Raw genomic sequence first — 17,838 nt, 5'->3', positions numbered from 1 at the left:
TACTATACTTGTGTAAAAGTTGACCAAGTGGGCCTCTGAGCTGGAGGCGCAGCTAATTTACATATTTATAGTTCCGCGTATAATAAATTAAGCAAGGGTAAAGTTACATTTCAAGGTTTTAAGGGATACAATTATTGAATACAGGAGGACTTTAAAAATCATACGTTTTCGTACCAATTAAAGGAATAGTTCACCCAAAAATGAAAATGTGATGTTTATCTGCTTACCCCCAGGGCATCCAAGTTATAGGTGACCGTTTCTTCTGTAGAACACAAAGAAAATTTTGAACAGTATTTATATCATTTTTAACCTCAATTACAACACTATGTCCAACAGCCTTCCAATTGTGATCACTTCCGGTGAGTGAGGTCAGTGTACAATGTAAAAGATCTGGTGTAAGCGGCGGAAGTGATCTCTTGTGCAGACCGTCTCCATTTACCTCACTCACCCGAAGTGATCGCACACTGAAGGCTGTTGGGCATAGTGTTGTATTTGAGGTAAAAAATTATATAAATATTGTTCGGCTTCTCATACAAACCGATCGGTTTGTGTCTTAAGACATCAATGTCGTCACAAGCCGCAGGGTTTAATATTAATTTGTCTTTTTAGAGTTTTTTTACTCCCATTTGTTACCATTCACATGCATTATACGACTGACAGACTGCAACGTTTGGATTTCAAAATCTTCATTTGTGTTCTACTGAAGAATCAAACACACCTACATCTTGAAAGCCCTGGGGGTGTGCAGATACACATCACATTTTCATTTTTGGGTAAACTATCCCTTTAAGGATAAGTTTAAACAACAATGTACAAAAAACTGTACATTGTACAAAACTGTACAAAACAATGAAAACTGTAAACACTGTACAAAACAATGTCCTCACAATTGAAATGACCTCAAAGTTTTCACAAATTTGTATTTTTGTAGTTTATACAGTCAATAATAGTATAGTTTTCAAAAGTTTACATTTTCAGGCCCCTAAAACTGTTGCTGTGTAAACCAACATCCAAAAAGTTTCCCATTTTTAGTTGAAAAGGGTTTTATGTAAACGCCCCCTAAATTGTACGCATTCATATGAAATTTCCCTCTCGTAAAATAGTTGTTGTCTTATGAGATTGGGTTTGATATTCGGTGACACTTTAGAAATTTTACTAACTACAAATAACTTAGCAATTACATGTCAACTAACACTCTCAGAGTATACACTCAGAGTATTAGTGGACTGTCTGTTTAATACTAACTCTTTTTGGTTTTGTTCCTCTAACAGACATTCTACTGACTATACTGTAAGTACTACATGTCAACTTATTCTACTAACCTTAACCCTAAAGTATTTATTTATTAATTAATTGACACGTAGTTGCAAAGTTACTTATAGATAGTAGAGTGTCTAAAGTGGACTATCAAAATAAAGGGTAACCGGATATTTATTTTCATATTTTATAAAATAAGGTTTAATAAAGCTTTAGTGGCATAATTATAAAATCACAGTGAAACAGATTTTCTTTTATAGTTATTGTGATGTACATCCGGTGAAACTAAACAACGGAGATTATCAGAAAAGTAAAAAAATATAGGGTGGGGTGCTTGGGTCTTCATCAGTTATTAAATTATGACATTTTGAGGTCAAAACATGTTTTAAAATAAAACATGCTGCCTTTAGCATTTACTTGCACTACTAAAACAGTACAGAAAATATGGTGAATAAAATAATAGTGGGCAAAATAAATATGATAATGCAAACATTTTATAGTGATATTATAAATCTGGTTTAAATGAAATTAATAATTAAATGAGATACAAGTGTTTAAATTAATTTGAATGCATAATTAAATGAGACACAAAGTACTGTTTAAATTAAATAAGATATAAAATGTGGTTTAATTTAAAAGTAATATATGACCACCATAGATTTTTGATACCAAACCATCTCATGGTTTTCTCTTATTCCCATTTACACTCACCTAAAGGATTGTTAGGAACACCATACTAATACAGGGTTTGACCCCCTTTCGCCTTCAGAACTGCTTTAATTCTACGTGGCATTGATTCAACAAGGTGCTGAAAGCATTCTTTAGAAATGTTGGCCCATATTGATAGGATAGCATCTTGCAGTTGATGGAGATTTGTGGGATGCACATCCAGGGCACGAAGCTCCCGTTCCACCACATCCCAAAGATGCTCTATTGGGTTGAGATCTGGTGACTGTGGGGGCCATTTTAGTACAGTGAACTCATTGTCATGTTCAAGAAACCAATTTGAAATGATTGGAGCTTTTGTGACATGGTGCATTATCCTGCTGGAAGTAGCCATCAGAGGATGGGTACATGGTGGTCATAAAGGGAGAGACATGGTCAGAAACAATGCTCAGGTAGACCGTGGCATTTAAACAATGCCCAGTTGGCACTAAGAGGTCTAAAGTGTGCCAAGAAAACATCCCCCACACCATTACACCACCACCACCAGTATGCACAGTGGTAATGGATCAATGTTCTCATTCTGTTTACGCCAAATTCTAACTACCATCTGAATATCTCAACAGAAATCGAGACTTGTCAGACCAGACAACATTTCACAGTCTTCAACTGTCCAATTTTGGTGAGCTTGTGCAAATTGTAGCCTCTTGTTCCTATTTGTAGTGGAGATGAGTGGTACCCGGTGGGGTCTTCTGCTGATTTCACAAATGCTTTGCTGCATACCTCTGTTGTATCAAATGGTTATTTCCGTCAAAGTTGCTCTTATATCAGCATTTTTACCCATAGGACTGCTGCATACTGGATGTTTTTCCCTTTTCTCACCATTCTTTGTAAACCCTAGAAATGGTTGTGCGTGAAAATCCCAGTAACTGAGCAGATTGTGAATTACCCAGACCGGCCCGTCTGGCACCAACAACCATGCCGCGCTCAAAATTGCTTAAATTACCTTTCTTTCCCATTCTGACATTCAGTTTTGAGTTCAGGAGATTGTCTTGACCAGGACTACACCCCTAAATGCATTGAAGCAACTGCCATGTGATTGGTTGATTAGATAATTGCATTAATGAGAAATTGAACAGGTGTTCTAATAATCCTTTAGGTGAGTGTATTTGTAGTCGAACACACAGTACAATTAGGACCTTCCTCTTTAGGTTACAAATCACAAAGAAAATATTTTTTGACATGATTCAAACACTTACAGTAATGCCACCGAACAGCATTATCAACAATAGGTCAGCTAGACTGTTTTAGTCAGAATATCAGTACCTTGCCTTCACTGGTAATATATTTTTCTGCACACATTTTTTATCACAATGGAAGCACACAGGATATGCATGTACAAAAGGTTGTAACTCAGCGCCATGTCTGGGAACGTAAAAGGATGGAGTCTCTGCCTTTGGCAATGCTGCTGGAAGAGGAAAGACTGCTGGACAAATCAGAAAAGCTAGAAGAGTACAGTCGATACGGGGGTGAAGAGAGATGTGAAGGACTGATCGGATAAACGGGGGGGAGACTGAGCTCTCTTGAGGCCATTTCTTTTTTTGGTTTAACAGATTCTCGTTGAGACGCGGCTCTGCTGTGCAGATGTTTGGATCTATACGGTGTCACTGGGGTTCTGATGGCGGCAGGTTTTGTCTGAGGTGGAGATGGTTTAAAGGAGTTAACGGTAGCGTGTTGAGATGGCTGAAGGTGGGGGAGTCTCTTGCGTGGAGGGCGAGACCTGCTCTGACGTTCTTTACGAGTGTGGGATTTAGACCTCTTTTTTCTCCTGGACTGCTTAGCAACTTTAGCTTGAGGCTTATGACCTTTCGTTCGCTTCTTTCGCGCAACAGAAGACTTGTCTTTATCGTTGTCTGATGGGTCTAGAACACTAAAATGGTGTGTAGTGCTAAATGTGGCATCCATAAATGTGGAAGTTTGACTTTTAGTGACCGGAGTATGATCTAGGATTGTGGAACTGTCACTCAGGGCTCCATAAGTGTGTTTTGAAGCGGCTGCTGTCTGACTGGCGGTAGCGGCGAGCACACGGTCAGCTGGAGGACTCAGACTGATCATCATCACTGATGCAGGAGGCTCAATCAGAGAGGAAGGCGGAAGAATTGACGTCAAGCGCTTTTGTTTTTTGCTCTTTTTTGGTTTTTCTCTATTCAAGGTGTCAGGAGGCATCAGCCCCCCCAACAAACCTTTAGCAGCAGCTCGTGCCAAAATGTCCTGCACGGTTTCTGCCTCTGCTGGGTCCTGCTGTTAGAAAGAAAAAACACACACACACAGTGCAACATATTATTATAGGGAGACCTGCATGTCATAAGGGCGTAATCGCAGTCTCTCAGCCACAGACGGTATCCAAGGTCTGTGGACAGTTCATTCACCGCCTGTCTGATGCATTGTGCTCACAAACCTGGAAAGTACAGAGAAACTCTCATCTGACTGACTTTAAACAACTTCAGTCTACTTTAAAATGAAGGTGGATTTGAACCAAAAGGTTGTTGAACCACATTCTTGGGACAAGGGTTTATGTTAGGTTGGGGGAAGTTGTCATGCGTTTTAATCAAATTTAATAACATTTATTCTACATACACTATTGTTCAAAAGTTTGGGATTGGTAAGATTTTACACACACACACACACACACACACACACACACATATATATATATATATATATATATATATATATATATATATATATATATATATATATATATATTGTTACATATTATTACAATTTAAAATAACAATTTTCTATCTAAATATATTTTAGTTAAGGTAATGAAGGCTATTGTGATGGAAAAGCTACATTTTCAGCAGCCATTACTCTAGTTTTCAGAATCACATGATCCTTCAGAAAAAAATTTGGATTTTGTACTCAAGAAACATTTTTTATTATAATAATTAATATAATAATTATAATAATATGATTATTATTTATCAATGTTAAAACAGTGCTGCTTAATATGGAAAGAATATATATTTAAAAAAAGAACAGTAGTTATTTGAAATAGAAGTCTTAAACATCTTTGAAGTCTTAAACATCACTTTGATTAATTTGCTGAATACACAATTTCTTTAAACATAAATAATTGAAATCTTACATATATTATAAATCTCTTTACTGTCACTTTTCATAAATGTAATGCATCCTTGAGGAATAATTATTAACCCCAAACTTTTGAATTTTACATTTCATCCATCCATCCCTCTCAGAAAAAAAGGTACACACTGTCACTGGTGTAGTACCTTTTCAAAAGGTACAGTTTTGTTAATTTTAGGTATTATTATTCACATTTTATGTACTAATATGTTCCTTTTAGTTAAAAAAAAACTTTTGTAAAGGTACCGCCCTAGTGACAGCTTTTTTACCTTTTTTCTGAGCCATCCATCCATCCATCCATCCATCCATCCATCCATCCATCCATCCATCCAATAATATAGTTTCAATATTTTCATATTGTTTTGTTTCACAATGTTTTGCTATGATTAATGGCAGATTCCCATAACTGCAACTTTTGGGGCAATGTTCAATTAAAAAAAATAAAACCTACCCCGAAAAATATTCATTGCAGTACAAAAATGACAACTAGCCCCAGTCTATATACTGTAGGGCAAATTCAAGCTTTCACACATACACACACCTACAGGCTTGTTTCTCTTGCTGTGTGTGGTCTTGTATGGATGCTAATGTGATCAGACACAAGTGTTCATTATTTAGTGCAAACCAGAGCTTCACTGCCAGTATTTAGGACAGCAATGCATCAAGCTCTGGATGAAAGTGGTGTGTGTGTCTGTGAGCTCTCTCACCATCTCTACTCACACACACACATTTCAACACATGGAATGAATCAAAGCGCATCGTTACGGCTGTAAAATCCCTTTATATATGTTAAAACATCTGTTAGTTGTCTAGTTCTCTCTCTTTCCTTCTTTCTCACCTCTCTTTTCATCACACAGAGGAAACAGCCATTTGTGACGTCAGATGCTTCAGTTCTGAAAAACTTCTCTTCCTCATCATCCCATCCTGCACTGACCAGCCTAAGAGAGACATGAAGAAAGAAAGAGAGATGTTTTGTGTTGTAAATTCAGTAAATTCAATCCAACTTATATCCATTTTCTCATAACGCAAACATTCACATAATCCTTCCCCACTAGCTTTTCCATGGATTAACTGCTGTTTCCATGGATACAGCAACTTTAAATCCGTTACAGTTAGTGGCGTGTGACAGGAAGGACTTAATGCCCGGACTGTGTGTGTGTGTGTGTGTGTGTGTGTGTGTGTGTGTGTGTGTTACCTGAAGGGCAGAGCTTTTGCTTTGCTGTCTGCGTTTTCAAGTGCTCTCTTGACAAGTTGTTCATTCTCCTCTGGATATACTGAGCATGTGCAGTACACCACGCCTTTCACTTTAGGAACTGCAGTTTAAAAGTCAAGTTAACTCAGATGATGTGATTTAGTCAATGTATGATTAATACAAACACGACAAAAAATTCAGGAGTCATATTTATTTGATCAAAAATTGAAGAAAAAAAACAGTAATACTGCAGACAAAATGTCACAACAAAGATGGCAATTCCACAAATTTTGACATTTTTGGTCCCATGAGAAAAATGGCTTTTTATTCACACTAAGAATGTAAAAAGTTGCATTGTAGTGGTTGTGTTTAGGGATATGGTTAGGGGGATAGAATATACAGGTTTTACAGTATAAAAATCATTATGTCTATGGAAAGTCTGCATAAAACATGAAAACCCAATGTGTGTGTGTTTGACTCACAGGTTAGTGCATGGCTGAGGTATTGTTTCTGCTCAGTAACTAGTGCCTCGAGTTTACTGTCAGAGATGGTTCCTTTAGATAGGCCATGCAACAGCCCTCTGTCTGATGAAGAGCAGTACATGTTGATATGTTGTTTCACTTTGTTATATTTTGACCTCTAAACTGGCCACAATGAAAAAGAGAATATTTCAAATGTAAGACCCTGCATATTTGTTGCTGTACCTCCATTCTCATTGAGGATAAACTCCACAGGGTTACAGAGTGCTGAGGCAGAACACTGTGGGAGTAACACAATCACCCGAACCTTCTGAATACGCAAATCCCATTCATTAAGCTCCTTAAAGTTCTCAGACATCAGTTTTACATCTATGCAAAAAGACAGCAAACACCTGAGTATCAATACTGCAATAGAAACTAAACACAGGACAGCACTTTACTATGATATGTAGACATCAGGTTAGGCAGAGCAACACTTACTTTTGCAGGCAGTAGAGGTGAGGATAGTTTGTAATTCCTTGTTGAACTTGGAGACATTATGGATCCCACATACATGTACACAGCCAGAACAGGCAGTGGCCTGGAGAGCCACATGAGCCACAGTCAAAGCAGAGAAAGACCCCACCATCAGAACGTCACCACCCTCCACCAACAGCGGGCGAACCACACATGCAGCCAGACTGCGAGATTTATCCTGAATTCATACACACACATTAATCCTGTATGTGATTGCACCATCAGAATGATATGGAAGCTTGTTTCCACCATTCCTTGGGCTAATTTGGTAGGGACAGATACAGTGAACCTAGATTATCTTCTCGAAGCAATCCCATGTATTATAGTGTTTATAGCCAAAGGCTAGTTCGGATTTTAACTTCAACTGTGAGTTTACAGGTGCTGGTCATAAAATTAGAATATCATCAAAAAGTTGATTTATTTCACTAATTCCATTCAAAAAGTGAAACATTTATATTATATTTATTCATTACACACAGACAGAGAGGAAGAGTGGAGAGGCACACAATCCACGTTGTTTGATGTCCAGTGTAAAGTTTCCACAGTCAGTGATGGTTTGGGTTGCCATGTAATCTGGTGTTGATCCGCTGTGTTTTCTGAGGTCCAAGGTCAACGCAGCAGTTTACCAGGAAGTTTTAGAACACTTCATGCTTCCTGCTGATGACCAACTTTATGGAGATGCAGATTTCATTTTCCAACAGTACTTGGCACCTGCACACAGCGCCAAAGCAACCAGTACCTGGTTTAAGGACCATGGTAGGGCCGGTTCTAGCTCTTTGGTTGCCCTAGGTGAGATTGAGTTTTGAATTGTGTGCATCTCCTCTCTTCCTCCAGAATCTGGGACCCTGATTTTCAAAGGAAATGCAAAATTTACTTTTTTTTTTTCTTTCTTTTTTTCTTTTCACAACATTCTCATTTTCTGAGATACTGAATTTGGGATTTTCTTTAGTTGTCAGTTAGAATCATCAAAATAGAATTTAAAGAAAATATTAGTCACTTTTTGAATAGAATGAGTGAAATAAATCAAAGTTTGATTCTAATTATATGACTAGCACCTGTATATCACAATTCTGAGGAAAAAGAAGACAGAGTTATAAACTTGTAATTACGAGAAATAAAGTTGTGAGATATAAACTCGCTGGTTATAAAGTCGGAATTGTGAGGTAATAAAAAGTTGTAATTATGTTTTTTTTATTTATTTTTTTTTTTTTTTATAGAACGATGATATAGAATGATTCTTCCATAGAATGATGCTTGTGTGTATTTATTACCTGTATTATGAGCGTGTGTTCTGTCACTAGTTGGAATTTCTCCAGTTGTTTTATGAGCCTTCTGGGAAACATTAGGACATTAGAACAGTGTTTGTCCTTACAGAACACATTTCCCACCAGGTGTATGTGTGAATCGACCTGAGTGAAGCCCGATGTCCTCAGAGTCTCACACACGTTTTCAACACTAGATGAATTGGTATACAAACACAATACAATAGGTGTGTATATATTAAAGGAGAAGAATACATTTGTGTACATACACACAGACACACACTACCTGGCTTTGAGGGTGTTGACCCAGGCATAGAGTGGTACAGTTTGTGACCTTTGTTGTTTAGCCCTCACAGTTGGTGGCAGGTAACTGTCAATTGTCAGCAAATTCTGCTTTATTCTGCACTGAGCCAGTGAGGCTTCCAGTTTGGTCTTGAACCTGATACACACAATTATACAAACATAATTTCTAAGGTCCATTGTCTTTAAAGACTTGTGGCCAGAGGAAGAGACTGAGGAGACCCTTTAGATGTTTCATTCAATTGGATTCACAGAACATCAATTAGTCTAACTTAATAAAGGATGTATGTATTTTCACAGGGCAGATTTGCTCATACTGACCTATAAAGGCTGTCCTCCACCTGTCTCACTTCCTTTATAAGTCCTTCCTCTACTCTGTTCATTGGCTCTCTGGGCTGAAACTTCCTGTCCAGGAGGTCATAGAGTACAACCACCACAAGAGCCATAAGGTCATCTGGCTATACAGAAACACAAACTCACACATCAAATACATCAAAGTCAATCCTGATATCAACACAAAATGGCAGATGTCAGTCATAACAGACCCACCATTCGCTGAGAACGGTAAAAGTGGCTGTCAGTTAGGATATCCTCTAGTAGATCTAGGTCTGTGGAGAGAGTTTGTGATATTTAGCTGTAAAATAAGAGATAGAGCAACATTATGCAATGATATTGCTGCTATACTACAGTAGTTGTAATTCAACAGCAAAATATGAAGTTGCAGTTGTACTGGGGAACAAAAAACTCAGCAATATACTCCAGAGATCCTAAAATACCCAACAGCAAAACTGTTGTGTGAGTTGCATCAGTTTAGCTGAAAAATGAATTTAAAAATAGCTGTATTCCAACAGAATGGCTTACTGATTTTTATCTTTATATTAATGTGAACTGATTTTAAAATAAAAAAATCTGTCTTTTCTTTTTTTAAATAAAATGAAGGAAAATTATAATTATTTTTTTCTCATTTTAAGCATATCTAAAGAAAAAATAGATCAGAGCAAAAAATATATAATTTTTTTTTTAATAAAAATGTACCTTTTGCTCCTTTTAACATATTAAATAATAAACTAGACTGATACGCTTATGTCTAATAATTTGAATTGTGTATAAATCTAAATCATTTGTTGTATTTGTGTTTCTGGATGATAGAACTGACTGTGCATATGAACTGACCTCATGCTCACAGCTCAGCACGGCCATTAAAGTGTTACAGCAGTCAGTGGACTCGTGTCTGACCTGACTACACTAAAAGCAAAAAGATGTCCTTAAAAAAAAAGCTTCCCCTAAGCAAAAAGTTTGAGAAAGTGAAAGTGAAGGCAAAGCATAGAGAGAGAGAGAGAGAGAGAGAGAGAGAGAGAGAGAGAGAGAGAGAGAGAGAGAGAGAGAGAGAGAGAGAGAGAGAGAGAGAGAGAGAGAGAGAGAGAGAGAGAGAGAGAGAGAGAGAGAGAGAGAGAGAGAGAGAGAGAGAGAGAGAGAGAGAGAGAGAGAGAGGAATGAGTCAGAGACGTGTGTAGGGAAGATAAGCTGCAAGGAGAGACTCAACCAGAATGTGATCAGACATTCCCAAATTATTGATTCAGGATGTCAGTAATGGAAAGAAGAGAGGGAAGGCATGGAAAGATGAGGTCAGAGGAGAAGATAAATTACTTTACTTTTTTTAGGCACTGAACCACACCCTGAAAGTCAGTCTATTATATTCAAATTGAAACGGGGCTTTGAAACTTTTGAAACTTTCAAATTGAAAGTTGGGACAGTATGGAATGTGCAAATAAAATAAAAAAGATGTGATTTCTAAAATTACTTTGACTTGTATGTACAGACAATGTGAACACAAAATATTTCATGTTTTGTCTGGTCAACTTCATGTCATTTGTAAATATGCATCCTTTCCTGTCATTCAGACCTGCAACACATTTCAAAAAAAGTTGGGACAGTAAAGCATTTACCACTTGGAATGTAATGTTGCCATTCCTTTTCACAACACTTAAAAGACGTTTAGGGACTGAAGACACCAAGTGATTAAGTGTTTCAGGTGTAATTTTGTCCCATTCTTCCTGCAAACAAGTCTTAAGGTGGGCAACAGTACGGGGTCTTCGTTGTCGCATTTTGCGCTTCAAAATGCGCCACACATTCTCTATTGGAGACAGGTCGGGACTGCAGGCAGGCCAGTCAAGTACCCGTACCCTCTTCCTCCGCAGCCAGGACTTTGTAATGTGTGCAAAATGTGGTTTTGCATTGTCTTGTTGAAATATGCATGGACGTCCCTGGAAAAGATATCTTCTTGAAGGCAGAATATTATGCTCCAAAATCCCTATGTACTTTTCAGCATTAATGGTGCCTTCACAGAAGTGCAAGTTACCTTTGCCAAGGGCACTGACACAACCCCATACCATGACAGACCCTGGCTTTTGGACTTGTTGCTGGTAACAGTCTGGATGATCCTTTTCTTCTTTGGTCCGGAGCACACGGCGTCCATTCCTCCCAAAAAATACCTGAAATACTGATTCATCTGACCACAGTACACATTTCCACTGTGTGATGGTCCATCCCAGATGCCTCCGAGCCCAGAGAAGTCGACGGCGCTTCTGGACACTGTTAACATAAGGCTTCCTTTTGGCACAGTACAGTTTTAACTGGCATTTGTGGATGTAACTACGTATTGTGATACTTGACAAAGGTTTGCCAAAGTAGTCCTGGGCCCATGTGGTGATATCGCTTATAGATGAATGACGATTCTTGATGCAGTGCCGCCTGAGTGATCGGAGATCACGGTTGTTCAGCTTAGGCTTGCGGCCTTATCCTTTACGCACTGAAATTCCTCCAGATTCCTTGAATCTTGTAATTATGTTATGCACTGTTGAATGTGACATATCCAAATCTCTTCCTATCTTTCTTTGAGGAACATTGTTTTTAAACATTTCAATAATTTTCTCACGTATTTGTTGGCAAACTGGCGATCCTCGTCCCATCTTTGCTCCTAAAGGATTAGATCTTTCTTGGATGCTGCTTTTGTACCAAATCATAATTTCAATAACCTGTTGACATCACCTGTTTCAAATCACATCATTATTTAACCCTTTTACCTAATTACTAGCCATAAATTGCTCCTGTCCCAACTTTTTTTGAAATGTGTTGCAGGTCTGAATGACAGGAAAGGATGCATATTTTCAAATGACATGAAGTTGACCAGACAAAACATGAAATATTTCGTGTTCATATTGTCTGCAATGAAATACAAGTCAAAGCAAATTTAGAAATCACTACTTTCTTTTTTTATTTGCGTTTTCCAAACTGTCCCAACTTTTTCTGATTTGGGGTTGTATATATAAACACATATATATGTTGGGTATATATATACATTTACCCATTTGTAAAAATAAAATGTTCTTGTCCATAAACCTACAAAAAAAAAAAAAAAAAAAAAAATTAATGGAAAGAAGAGGTTAGAGGAGAAGATAAATTCTTTTTTAGGCACTGAACCACACCCTGAACGTCAGTCTATTAAACAAATTATTATTAATAATAATAATAATAATAATAATATAACAAAATAATACAGTTACTTTTCTAGAATAACAATGTCCATATTTTATGTTTATAATTCCACTATTGTATTATACATAAATGGTCTACAGACAGCATTTAGTTCAATTACACTAGAAATAACTGTAATTAGATTACAGAAATAATAAAGAGTAATCCCTTATCTTACTTTTTCAAGGAGAAAATAATAAAATAACAGTAACGAATTACATATTAACTACTTACACCCAACGCTCTGGTTAAAAGTAATACATTTAAGGTCAATATAAATTAAGAAAATGCACAATATTTTGAACAAATTTAGCACTAACAAATAACTTAAAGTTTCATATGGAAACCAAAGAATATAAAGTGTGACAACCAACCTCATTTCTTCTACAACATTAGAAAAACTAAAAACTCTCCACTGTAGTACTGTTGGACAGGAAATAAAAAAATCTGGGGGAATCTGGGTACTATTATTATATGTTTATGACTCTTCATCTGTTTCCAACTGCACCTTTGAGTCCTGTATCTGAGGAACTGAATAATTGATGTTAAAGATTTGTGGGCCACAAATAGTATGACATCAGTGACCACGGGGACATTAACTGCACACTGCAAAAACAATCAAGATGGACACATTTGATTCTTGTGCTAAAAATCTCACCACTTTATGATATTTACATTACCAAATAATTATTTGCCTTCTTTGTGGTGTTTCTCATAAGATCAGGCAGGTAAAGCCCAGTTTTAAGCTTGATAATAATATTGAAAATATGATATTTTAAAGGAAAAGTAATTCTGTTTTTTAGGCCAGGTTTTATTTTTCACTTACATTTTAGGGTGTTAAACGCCAGCTCATATGCCCAGTGCTCATTCTGCTTGGTGTTGGCATCACCGTCATTGACAATCTCAGAATCATCATCATCATCATCATCACCACTGGGACTGATGTGCCTGTAGCGAATGAGTCTGTGTGCGAGGTCTTTCTCCACATGGGTTTTCTGGAAAATAGCTGCAGCATGAAAGTACACAGAGTCTGGGAATCCCAGAGGTGTGTCCTCTCTCTCCATCCGGACTCTGATCCTTTCAGCAGAAACTGCAGTGACCCTCTTTTTAAGGGACTGAACACATACTTTTCTCATAGGGTCCTTTGGAGACACCGGAGTGAGTGCTTTGTTCTTGGGAGTTGATTCTTGATCCAGTAATTTCAGTGATGTGACATCAGGCAGATCTGAGTCCAGTGTAACCATTCCGATAGAGCCAAGTTCTGTGAATAAATACTGAATTATTGAGTATCATCATTATTATTTCACAAACATTATTTAATCCTGGGGTATTCAGACAGGGTCAGTACAATGACAATAGAAAAGCCAGTTATTTAACTTTGTAACCAACATCCCATGCTAATTTCACACAGTATAATGCGGTCTTTACATACATGATACAATAGGGATAATCATATATTTGACGCCCTTTTGTAGTGTTTTCACTCGTAAATCTTCAAAGAACATCTTCAATATTTCTTATTAATTTTAAGTCATAATCTTTTTTCTTTTTATTGCCTAGATTATAATCAGAATTTTGGTGGAATTTCAAGAGAATTTAAACAGATTTTCAATTTTCAGTGTGGTCAATGAGACTTTTTTTTTTCTTCTGAAAGATTTTATTCAGCAAGGAAATAAATTACATTTTAAAATAGAATAAAACAGAAAACAGTTATTTTAAATTATAAATGTATTTAATAGTAACACCGTGTTTAATGTATTTTTGATCAAATAAATGCAACCTTAGTGAGAATATGACTAATTCCCCCCCCCCCCCCCCCACACACACACACAAAACAACATTCAGAAATCTTACTAACCCTGAAGAAGTGTGAATAGTAAGTTGCCTCCAAAAGCCTGGGACCACTAGTACCTGTGACCTAGAAATAGTGCAGAATCTTAAATATTTCGTATTTATTTGACACACATTTCCTTTGATTTACTTTTTAAAATCCTGTTACTTTCTGCTTATTAACAGTTTTAAATTACAAATGAAATCCCTTTCAACGTGGACTTTTGAACCCTACTGAATACACACTCAAAATCTAATTATTCAAAATTAAATTTGAATACGTAGCCTACCTCTCATAATGGACAGTCAGCTTGGCAACAGGTATGAGTATGCGAGCCCTCTCTGTCTGTCTCCCTGGTCTCACATACAGTCTCTGTCTGTCTGTCTGTCTGTCTGTCTTCTCTCTCTCTCTCTCTCTCTCTCTCTCTCTCTCTCTCTGGTCTCACATACAGTCTCTGTCTGTCTGTCTGTCTGTCTGTCTGTCTGTCTGTCTGTCTGTCTGTCTTCTCTCTCTCTCTCTCTCTCTGTCTCTCTCTCTCTCTCTCTCTCTCTCTCTCTCTCTCTCTCTCTCTCTCTCTCTCTCTCTCTCTCTCTCTCTCTCTCTCTCTCTCTCTCTCACACACACACACACACACACACACACAAAAACACCTGAATAGTAGAATAAGTTTGAGATAAGAAAAAGGTCTGTAAGATAGATAGCATATCATTTGTTCATTTGGAATAGTGTTTGTTGTAGCCACATCTTTACACGAGATGTGGGATGCTGTTATTGACTGGAGTTTAGTTAAAGAACTGCTGGCTTTAAGGGTAAACAGACTCCAGAGTAGCGCTTAATTTCAGCTCATTTGAAACCCCCTCATGCCTGACGCACGTCGGCTCCAGTGAGGCACAATTAGCCTGACGTTTGCATTCATCATGCTGAATGATTCATTGCTTTGGTCTCAAATACGTTTTAAACCCAGTCTCCCTTAGTTACACCCATATTAGAACCGCACCGAAACAAACGACCTCTGTCTTCTAGCTCTTAGTCAGAAGTTTTCCGGTCCCTTTTTGACGATCTGCTGGTTTTAGTCCAAACGTCGACAGCCAATCAGCTGCTGAGTTTAATTAAGCCCCACCCATGCAGCAGCTGATTGGTGAGTTTAATTTTAATTAGTGATGAGATCTGTCAATCAAACTCATTGAAAATAATCCTTTGTTGCTTTAACTTCAGATTAGTGGAACAAACGGAGTACGACTGCTTAATTAATAATGCTGTGTGCAGGGTGTGTACACTTCCATGGGTGTCTGCGTGTTGAATTAGTAATGCAAAGAAATACAAAGGTTCTTTTTCCTCATTAACCCACATCTCAATGCCTTTGGGTCAGATCAGTGTCCAGTGACACTACAGGTCGTCAGCTTCACTGCTTTTTCAGTTCCAACCGTGTTCTGTCATTGTCAAGATTTCTTCAACAGGATTTGTCTCTCATAGCTAATCTGATCAGTGTGAATGTAGGTTGTGTGATGGCAATATATTTTCTAGTGTGAAACAAACTGAGTTTAATAAATTGCAATTAATGCAGAAATAAGATAATTGGCGTTTTTTCTGCAGATTACATTAGGTTTTAGTGACTAAACAGAAGGGGAGAACAGGAATAATTGTAACATTTTGTTTTTAGCTTTGAAGCCAGCGATATTGGGATGTTATGGGTGGTTGCCAATTCATGGCTATATGTGGTTGTAGTTGCACAAATTAATGCATCACTCGTTACCATAGAACAAATGCACGGGAAAGTTACCTGCAAAATTAAATACGTACAATTACGGGTTTGTTCAAAGAAGAGAGACACATGCATGATTGTGGAATACCATATAATCTACCTTTCATGCACACAGTTATGACAAATGTATGCTGAATATTCTTCACGTGCTAATTACATAAGAACATGCACCTGACCCACATTTATGCTGACCTAGAAGATGCTGTTACATTCATGCATGTAAATCATTGCTACTAAATCAGGCCAGATATCTAAGATTACTGGTTATTATTTGATCGATTGTATATCTGCCACTGTTTGTGAACATATGGTGTTACTAAATGAAGACATCACAGTAGTTTTAAATACTCAGAGCTCTTCAAAATTCAAACTCATTGCCAAACTGATTTAAACCATGCCAAGGGACAAGACATTGTACACAACAATATTCAAAGAATCCATCATTTTTTAATTGTTTATGATTTACTGGATAAGGATTTTTTTTAAATGGTAAATTTACCATTTCTACCCAATAAAATATTTTAGGCACAACAAGAAAAATGTACACTCACCTAAAGAATTATTAAAACACCTGTTCAATTTCCCATTAATGCAATTATCTAATCAACCAATCACATGGCAGTTGCTTCAATGCATTTAGGGGTGTAGTCCTGGTCAAGACAATCTCCTGAACTCCAAACTGAATGTCAGAATGAAAAAGAAAGGGGATTTAAGCAATTTTGAGCGTGGCATGGTTGTTGGTGCCAGACGGGTCGGTCTGAGTAATTCACAATCTGCTCAGTTACTGGGATTTTCACGCACCACCATTTCTAGGGTTTACAAAGGATGGTGAGAAAAGGGAAAAACATCCAGTATATGGCAGTCCTGTGGGTGAAAATGCCTTGTTGATGCTAGAGGTCAGAGGAGAATGAGCCGACTGATTCAAGCTGATAGAAGAGCAACTTTGACTGAAATAACCACTCGTTACAACCGAGGTATGCAGCAAAGCATTTGTGAAGCCACAACACGCACAACTTTGAAGTGGATGGACAACATCAGAAGTCCCCACCGGGAACCACTCATCTCCACTACAAATAGGAAAAAGAAGCTACAATTTGCACAAGCTCACCAAAATTGGACAGTGGAAGACTGGAAAAATGTTACCTGCTCTGATGAGTCTCAAATTTTGTTGAGACATTCAGATGGTAAAGTCAGAATTTGCAGTAAACAGAATGAGAACATGGATCCATCATGCCTTGTTACCAATGTGCAGGCTTGTCGTGGTGGTGGTGTAATGGTGTGGGGATGTTTTCTTGGCACACTTTTATAAACCATATCTATCCCTTTATGACCACCATGTACCCATCCTCTGATGGCTACTTCCAGCAGGATAATGCACCATGACACAAAGCTCGAATCATTTCAAATTGGTTTCTTGGACATGACAATGAGTTCACTGTACTAAAATGGCCCCCACAGTCACCAGATCTCAACCCAATAGAGGAACAGGAGCTTCGTGCCCTGGATGTGGATCCCACAAATCTCCATCAACTGCAAGATGCTATCCTATCAATATGGGCCAACATTTCTAAAGAATGCTTTCAGCACCTTGTTGAATCAATGCCACGTAGAATTAAGACAGTTCTGAAGGTGAAAGGGGGTCAAACAGTAATAGTATGGTGCTCCTAATAATCCTTTAGGTGATCCTTTAGTTTTAGTTAAAAGGTTACACACCACACATTTATAAAAAAAATGTATTAAATATAAATTTAAATCTATCTAGGGACCCTGGTTCTTCAAAGAAAAAACGAAATTGTTGAGGGGGTGAATTAAAATATGATATACCTTAACTTTTAGCAGTTTTCCCTTGAAGTAATGCTTGATTTGTCTTATATTAAATCATCCCCTATTGG

The 17,838-nt window shown here is 37.5% G+C and overlaps 1 protein-coding gene across 6 annotated transcripts; it reads right to left on the bottom strand.

The window, feature by feature from the left end:
• Positions 1 to 935: 935 nt before the first annotated feature.
• Positions 936 to 14,550, bottom strand: LOC137073380 (putative methyltransferase NSUN7). Of its 6 annotated transcripts, XM_067441783.1 has the most exons (13): positions 14,474 to 14,549; positions 14,212 to 14,271; positions 13,180 to 13,614; positions 9,369 to 9,427; positions 9,141 to 9,277; positions 8,806 to 8,958; positions 8,529 to 8,712; positions 7,222 to 7,435; positions 6,967 to 7,110; positions 6,745 to 6,846; positions 6,266 to 6,383; positions 5,909 to 6,008; positions 937 to 4,221 (listed from the first exon to the last, which is right to left on the bottom strand). In XM_067441783.1, the coding sequence occupies exons 3-13, from the start codon at positions 13,595 to 13,597 to the stop codon at positions 3,334 to 3,336; spliced, it is 2,517 nt and encodes an 838-aa protein (XP_067297884.1). In that variant the 5' UTR covers positions 13,598 to 13,614; positions 14,212 to 14,271; positions 14,474 to 14,549; the 3' UTR covers positions 937 to 3,333. The 6 variants fall into 6 exon arrangements, with proteins under 6 accessions (XP_067297886.1, XP_067297884.1, XP_067297883.1 ...); XM_067441785.1 differs by having other exon boundaries at positions 936 to 4,221; positions 8,529 to 8,586; positions 14,212 to 14,550; XM_067441782.1 differs by having other exon boundaries at positions 14,212 to 14,550.
• Positions 14,551 to 17,838: the final 3,288 nt, after the last annotated feature.

The sequence above is a fragment of the Pseudorasbora parva genome, chromosome 4 (genome assembly GCF_024679245.1).
Source record: "Pseudorasbora parva isolate DD20220531a chromosome 4, ASM2467924v1, whole genome shotgun sequence".
NCBI classification, from domain to species: Eukaryota; Metazoa; Chordata; class Actinopteri; order Cypriniformes; family Gobionidae; genus Pseudorasbora; species Pseudorasbora parva.
This window is presented reverse-complemented; position numbering and strand designations above follow the sequence as displayed.